The 8,228-nt window shown below is 40.1% G+C and overlaps 1 protein-coding gene across 3 annotated transcripts in view; it reads right to left on the minus strand.

The window, feature by feature from the left end:
- Positions 1 to 8,228, minus strand: part of LOC141430388 (dipeptidase 1-like) — a 90,656-nt gene that overhangs the window by 34,612 nt on the left and 47,816 nt on the right. Inside the window, exon 1 of one of the 3 annotated variants that reach the window (XM_074091066.1) lies at positions 1,299 to 1,591. The exons of the other annotated variants lie outside the window; for them this stretch is intronic. Coding sequence (XP_073947167.1) covers positions 1,299 to 1,457 — 159 coding nt within the window. The 5' untranslated portion in view covers positions 1,458 to 1,591. Of the gene's footprint in view, positions 1 to 1,298; positions 1,592 to 8,228 lie in introns of those variants that run through there. 3 annotated transcript variants of the gene reach the window in all.

The raw sequence follows: 8,228 nt of genomic DNA on the forward strand, positions 1-8,228 counted from the left end.
GGGTTGCAACGCATCTGCATTACCCCTGGTGTTGCAGATGTTTATGGGCGGTGGTGATCTCTTAATATCAGGAGACCCACTTGCTCGTTTTCCTACCAGTCAAATAAAAAAAGGAACGCTTAATTGTCAATAGGTTTTATAAATAATACGTGAAGAACTGGAAGTAAGTTGCAAATAAATCAATTCAGATATGACTATGTAAGTCATGTTCCCCAGCCAATATTACGTGTAATAAGGGTTGCCAGATCCTCAAACCTAATAGCCGGACACACCATCCAGTTTAGCCGTAATTTTAGGCAGAAAGGCCGGATGCCCTAAATTATTAAGGCTTCGCTCGCGTCGATTTTTTTTTCCCGATTTTTTTCGTTATAAATGGTAACCTAAGTCCTTCCCAGAGCCATAAACTCTCTCTATACCAAATTTCATCTAAATCGGTTCAGCGGTTTGAGCGTGAAGAGGTAACAGGCAGGCAGACCGACAGGCGTACGGTGCAGGGCAGAAACGACAACGCGCCGCCCCGCTCGCTCGAGCGACCATGTCATTGTAACTGGTCAAAATGTGAAAGCCTAACAAAAGCCGGACAAGCCGGACACCGTTTAATTTGGCCGTACACGCACTGAAAAAGCCTAACTATGTCCGGCTTCATCCGGACGCCTGACAACCCTACGTGTAATTAATTCAAATTTAAGCAGCAGTGAAAAGGTAAATGGGCCAATCAACTTTTCCCACACTAATCTGTCGCGACATTTTTTAAACAATTGCAGATTTTTGTAAGTAAACATATTTTTTCTGTAATTCAATAGATGGTGAACATGAATACATGCCATCCTACGTAAGTTCAACTTATTAAACCGTGCAATATCTTGTTGGAAGTACGATTTTTTTGTAACGCCAGAGACAATTTTGGTAACGCAGGAGACGGCCAAAGTATGGGTAAAATAATTGATTGATTATCCCAAATGATGGTAATCTTAGATCTGTGAACGGTGATAATACGACATAATTTTGAAAACAATAATATTATTAGATTCGCTCACTAAATTCTGTTCGACAACTTTTATCCGTCTGCGAAAAAAATATAAAATAAGTAAATACCTGAATTCGTTAATTAAAATTCGAGATGTCAAAAAATCCTACATTGGATCTACAACGGCATGCCAATCACAAAGAAACATTGTAAACTGTTAGTGAGCGGGCTAGATGAAAACACTAAAAACAAGGCAGCATGGCGGGATCCCTATCGGACTGTTGCAGGTGTCATGCGGATGTGAGGGTGAGGGCTGGCTGGAGACACATACGTGGGCGTGCGGCGAGGTGATCGCGCGGCAGAGGCACGCGTGAGCCGCTGGCGCCACCTGGTAGTCCATATAGTTCCCGTAGCCCATGTGGTCGCAGGTGCACGTGCAGTTTTCGATGTGATGGCGCAGCTCCAGTTCTACTTCCCACGGAGGCTCCATGAGCGCGGCGAGGTCTCCGCGCGCCGCGAATGCGGACCCGGGCCGGGCGCGGGCCGCACCTGCGCGGCGGCACCTGCCTCCCCGCCCGCCGCCCGACGCGCTCCACCATACAAGTCGAAGCCTAGCGGAGCTGGTCGCGGCCGAGGGCGAGCGCCGGGCCCGGCTGGCGGCCGGAGCGGTCGGAGGCGCGGCGCGCGCGGCGCGGCGTGGGACGGCGCGCATAGCGGAGCGGCCGGCTGCCGGCAGGGGAATGTCGCGAGCCCAGCCGCGCGCCCGGGCGGCCCGGCCGCGCCGGCGCCCCGAGCTCCACGTGACAGCCCGCCCTCACACCTCGCGCCGGCCCCGGGCCCTCTGCAATGCTGCTGCGGCCGAGGCCCACGATACTGTCGCCGTCTTCGACATTTCTGCCACCACTCAATCACCGTACATCCAATTTATCTATGATAATTCACAAAAGAACTTTTTGTAAATAATTTAATTACAGCTTAGCAGTCTTATTCCGTTTTTTTTTTGTTACTGTTAGGTACTTACCAATTAAGATTGGTTTTTGGAATCTTTTTGTATTTTTTATTTCAACTCCAAATTTTTGTTACTTTTACGGTCATCCCGTAAAACCCATATCGAAAAGCGATGGTGTAGCGGTATAGTACGCGGCACGGAATGCCGAGGACCTGGGTTCGATTCCCAGCGCTGGTCTTATTTTTCTGGTTTTTCTGTGCATCCATATTTCAGTTTGTATTTACGATATAGGTAGGTAATTACCAAACACTTGGCATGGAAATCGAGTAACTTATTTATTTTGTAAATAGATACCTACGTAGATGTTAGAAATGACAAACTACCCACGGGTCACGTTGAAACTTTACTTAACCACTATTGGTTACCCTCTGGGCTACCTCAAAACCACAAACTTTTTTCTTCTGTAGGGTAGTAAATTTTCATTTCTCTTATGAAAACACACAGATTGATATCTCTGGAGTATTAAACTTGCGGGTGGGTAAGATATTATTCATTTATCATCCAAAGACTTATGTGAATAGGTTGTACCTAATATTGTAACGACATTATATCCTTGTTTATGTTACGGGATGTAAGGATGTTCGAATCCGCATCGGGAGATTTCAGGGAGCGTGGATTTGTTTGTTTATTATTGGTGTCTACCTACCTAATAAAATACTTACTAAAATTATTCGGTGGCATCATGTTAATAGTTAATGCAATAATCGTAATAAAAAACAATGCTTAGGTACTTATTATTACTGAAGTAGTTTTCAAAAATTAATTAAGAGTTCTTAATATGACAACGATACGAGTTAACTTCTGAATAAAATAGTTTGAATACCTGAACGACAGATATTGGGTTTTGGATCCTGAAAATAAAATAAAACAACGCATCTGCAATACCCCTGGTGTTGCAGATGTTTATCGGCGGTGGTGATCTCTCACCATCAGGAGACCCACTTGCGCATTTGCCATCCAGTCGAATAAAAAAAAAACAAATTGCCGAACGATCATGTAGCAATATTCATAATACCCGGACAATGTGATTGATAAATAATAATTATCTCACTTTGTCCGGTATAGCCTGTCATTATTCATAATGCCCTTATTAATTCAATTTTTTTTTATTTCCGACATTGTTCATAAAATGGTTAGTATTACATTAGAAACATTAAGGGGCTGTTTCACCATCCATTGATTAGTGTTAACCGACGGTTAAATGTGATGCCGTCTCCGTCTATTCGAACAAAACAAATAGAGACGGCATCACACCTAACCACCAGTTAACACTAATCAATGGATGATGATAACGCCCCTAAATCGTATAAAGTAGAGGTTAGTACAGATCAAAAAAGACATATTAAATACAATACACAATTACAACAAAATTACAAATAAGTAGGTACCTACAATGACAAGCACACCCTTTTATTAGTAACTTGACTTTATGCAGTCGTATCCAACGGGTGAGAATAGGGGAGTCCCAGCAGTTTGCCAAAACACTCAGGATGCGGTTATGGGGCTGTCGCGAAGGCGACGCAGCATCGAGGCACATCTACTTCGCATTATCGCAGCGAAGCCGTCTGTGCGCGCTTCCGCAAACATATACCCGAGGCGCTACAGAATCGCGGCAGCCCCATCAGCACCCGGAACGCGTTATCGTATTGGACTCGTAGGCCATTGTAAGTCGTCTGCCTAAAGTTAGCCCACAGGCTGCACACATAAAAAGATTGGCAAAACGCTTTGAAAAGCATAATCTTTACCTGTCTAGTACTAATCACTTGGTCCATAACATATAGGTACGTCGCAAGTAACATTTTTAATTTGCTTTTTGTCCGCGAGAAAACCAAGCGTATGTACAAGACCATTATGCCACAATGTGAAGTTAAATGTGAATGCTATGCTGTGGTTAAGTTGTGTTCCAAGCCGGCGATTTACGCGGACTTAACTAGAGGCGACCTGCCGCTAGTTCGGATACTAACAACTTTGGAGTACTGTAGTCCGGGTATTACGTATCTTGTATCTAATGCACTCTAATCCAATCTTATCCCTCGCAGAAACCGGGCTAAGACTATCATAATTGTTAATTAATATTTATTATGTTGACATGTGTATTATAGTCTTACATGTCTTATAGTCGAGTTAAATAAATATAAATAATTACATAAATATCATGGGACACTGGACACCAATGAGGGCTATCGTTTTTTGTCTTTCTAGATGGCGCCACTGTTGCGTGAGGTTTTTAAGTGTGGGCTTTCAAAGTCGTTATTACGGGCGTGAAAACAAAGTTTAGATTAAAATCATATTTAATACACCTTAAAACCGTACCATAAAAATATCGAGTAACCACAGTGTTGCGTAGTCCCGTTTTGTTCGGAAAAAAGGGAGGACAATAGTTTCCGAAAGACAAAACTGTCTCAAAACACAGACATTCATTGCCGCGCCCCGTATTGCATAATTGCCATAATTAATTTCAGGTACTTAATGCAAAATATTCAGAAAAATATTCTAATTATAAATAAACCCGCGTAGCTCACCCAAAAACTATGAGATTTGACATTTCGGAGAACTCACGCTACACTAGCGCCTGCCCTCATTGCCCTAGTCCCAAACTAAACAATGCTTGTACTATGAATACTAGGCAACGGATAAACATACTTAAATACATATTAAACATCCAAGACCCGAGAAAAAACATTCCTATTATTCATACAAATATCTGCCCCGACCGGGAATCGAACCCGGGATCTCAAGCTTCGTATTCAGGTTCTCTAACCACTTGGCCATCCGGTAATCATCCGGTGGGGTTGGTTGTTCCACTAACTTTATTTATGAGACTTCACAACCTCGTATCTGGCCACATAAAATTGCTTTAGAATCATATTTATGTTAAGTAAATATGGAAGGTGCAGGCGAAGAGCCCAAAAACCCAATTAGATGGAATAAATTTACTTAAAATATAAAAATTACATTAAATAGTTCTTAAACCTAACTTAACCTAAGAGCCTGAGCCAATGCGATGCTAGCAATTGACTAACTCTTGGAGGCTGCGTCCGCCGCTGGCGCGCGGTGTTTGGTCAGCGCCTGATCCGTAGGCACATAGCGTACGTAACAAAGTATGATAGAGTGTTGATTTGTTATATACAATTCGGGTAGATACGAGGTTGCAAAATATTCAGAAAAATATTCTAATTATAAATAAACCCGCGTAGCTCACCCAAAAACTATGAGATTTGACATTTCGGAGACCTCACGCTACACTAGCGCCTCTAGCGGCGAATTCATACGCGATAGCCCTCATTAGCGCGCCTGCAATCAGTCACATTTTTTTTTAAAGAAAAAGGCCATGGAAATGTTGGCACAAGTCGTATACAGCCAAGTCTAATGGCCGGTATCAGATATTTTGTTGGAACTCCGGACTTTTTCTATTGGATCTGAAATAGTTTGTGGTGTTTTCGGTGGAAAAATACACCTGCAATTTATTTTTAATGAAAAAAGGCGCGAAAGCATAAAAAAAATATTGGAATAAAATTAAATTTTATAATACATTTTGAGAAAAAGTTTATTCTATTTCAGAATTATTCACCATTTTTGAGAAAAGCTTTATATTAGTCTCGGCTGGAATAGCAATTGCTGGCTTCGTATTAGTTAAACGGACGAGCTTGCGAACTTGCTTGCTTTTAATACTCAACTCAGCCAGCAATTGCCTACTTCCAGGCCACGACAATAATCTACTATTATTGGGGGTTCATTTTAAGCCCGTCTGAATGCACTTTCGAAGTCCGGTACTCCCCTGGTAATATTTATTGATGCTACACGGATATACATTTTCGTAGAGCGTCGTAGCGTATTCGTAGAGGGGCTACGAGGGTCTACGAGAACTATGTACGTTGGCTACACGTGTACAATACCCATTATGCACGTTACTCGTACCAGTTGGAGTTCTGTTGGCGATTTGTATGCATTCGCTGCATGTTGTTATGAGTTTTTTGTGAATTTTGAAGAAGATAGATTTTAATTTATTATTTTTCTTTTTTCATCTTAGCATGAACCTGTTTGTACCTAATTCTTACTTATGCGAAATAAAGATTTATTATTATTATTATAATTCTGACAGTTTCCTTAAAATCATACTCAGCCAAACTTCGCATGTACAGTCAAAGTCATAAATAAGTGATCATTTCTGTATCTTGTCGCTTTCAGTCCTTACACAATTTCGTATGGCTTGTCAAACATGACGTTAAAGTGACAAGGTACAAAAGTGATCACTTATTTATGATGTTGACTGTACCTATATTGTTTCATTTTGATACAAGTGTTTTTACTCGATTGCCGCCAGAAATAAAGGTTTTGAGGTTATGTTTTCGAGTGTGTAGTGTGTGCGCGTGTGTGTGTGTGTGTGTGTGTGCATGTGTGTTGTTAAAGTGTCTTAGTCGTGTTTTTATTCTATTTTTTTATTTCATATAGGGGATATCATTTCTGTCATAATACAAGTGGGGTTTTTATGTCAATTACTGAATATTTTTAATTAATTATCATTATTATCACTAGGTAGTGACTGTTTGTATGATGTGATAATAATACATATATGTTGTGGACCAAGGGATAAATCGGTTATTTTTAGGGTTCCGGAGCCAAAATGGCAAAAACGGAACCCTTATAGTTTCGCCATGTCTGTCTGTCCGTTCGCGGCTTTGCTCAGGGACTATCAATGCTAAAAAGCTGTAATTTTGCACGGATATATATGTAAACTATGCCGACAAAATGGTACAATAAAAAAAAAAATCGAGCGCCCCTCCCCCCCCCCTCTAAAATCTAAACTGGAGGGTGGAAAATTTTGAAAAAATTCAGGATGGTAGTAAGTATACCAATTTCAAGGAAAACTATAACGGCTAAGTTTGCTTGAGAATTATTAGTAGTTTAAGAGTAAATAGCAGCCTAAGGTATAAAATATACCTAAACTATGGAAGATTCCGTATAAAATACGAAATCCTCAGAAAAATATTACTTGATTTTTTCGTAATGGCTACGGAACCCTATTTAAGGCGTGTCCGACACGCTCTTGCCCGGTTTTTCATAATGCTCGGGCATTATTGCTGGGCTCTTTTTCTGGTTTTTCTGTGCATCCATGTCTCAGTTTGTATTTTCGATATGGTTTCACGGGATACCCGTAAAAGTAACGAATTTGGAGTTGAAATAAAAAACACAAAAAGACTCCAAAAAACCAATCATAATTTAACTTTTGTAACTGAACACCCATAAATTAGCTTCTCTTAATTATAAAATTAGATAGTCATTTGATCAAATTTTAGAAGTCAATATTAACTTCCTATCTACTAGAGATTATTCGCCCCGAAAGCTCCCACATAGCAAATTTCATCGAAATCGTAAGAGCCGTTTTCGTATTTCCCCCATTTATATTAATAAAATTATATATAAAATAATAAATATAAACGACTTGATCGTTTTAATATCCCATTTCACTAATATTATAAATGCGAAAGTTTGTAAGTCCGTTTCTTTGTTTGTTACCTCATCCATCACGTATAAACCGCTGAACCGAAATTTGAGTCTCGCGGAAGGACATAGAATAGTTCTTATCTCAGAAAAATTTATAGTTCCTACGGGATAAGTAGCGATAAGCGAATTCTACGCAGACGGAGGTGCGGGCAACTGGCTAGTATAAGAACTTATTTATTGTCTTACCGTAAGTTTTTGAGGCAAAATGTCTCCAAAACACGTTCTAAATACCGATAACTTTAACTGGATCAAACCGTGTTGTACATCGTTTACGAGCCGTTTACTCAGAGGCTCGACATATCGGGCCATAAATAAGTATAAGGTATCTATTAAGTTCCATATAATCCTGATAAAGTTATATTGGTTGGAAGAAGATATTTAATTTAGCTATTGCTGAAAGTAGTACGCTCATGAGTATGGTTGTGGTTGTAAATAGGTGTTTGTCAGAAGAAGATTTGTATGAAAGAAAACTAAAAAAATTAAGTACACTAATGTAAAACCAGGGTGGAAAGCTAGTTTATAATGAGTATTTGCAGTTTTTGTGTTTTATGTTTCATTTTTGATTCAATTTGGCACCTTAGGAATTAATCATACACTAGTGTCTAGAGCACAGAATGCATTGCATGCATTTAAATTATATGTATTATATTGTTGTACCTATAAGTATTAAAGAGTGAAGAGACTGATTGACTGACTGACAGACACCGCACAACCTAAACAGTTGAAGCTAGAGACATGAAATTTAGC

The sequence above is a fragment of the Choristoneura fumiferana genome, chromosome 8 (genome assembly GCF_025370935.1).
Source record: "Choristoneura fumiferana chromosome 8, NRCan_CFum_1, whole genome shotgun sequence".
In the NCBI taxonomy this organism is placed as follows: Eukaryota; Metazoa; Arthropoda; class Insecta; order Lepidoptera; family Tortricidae; genus Choristoneura; species Choristoneura fumiferana.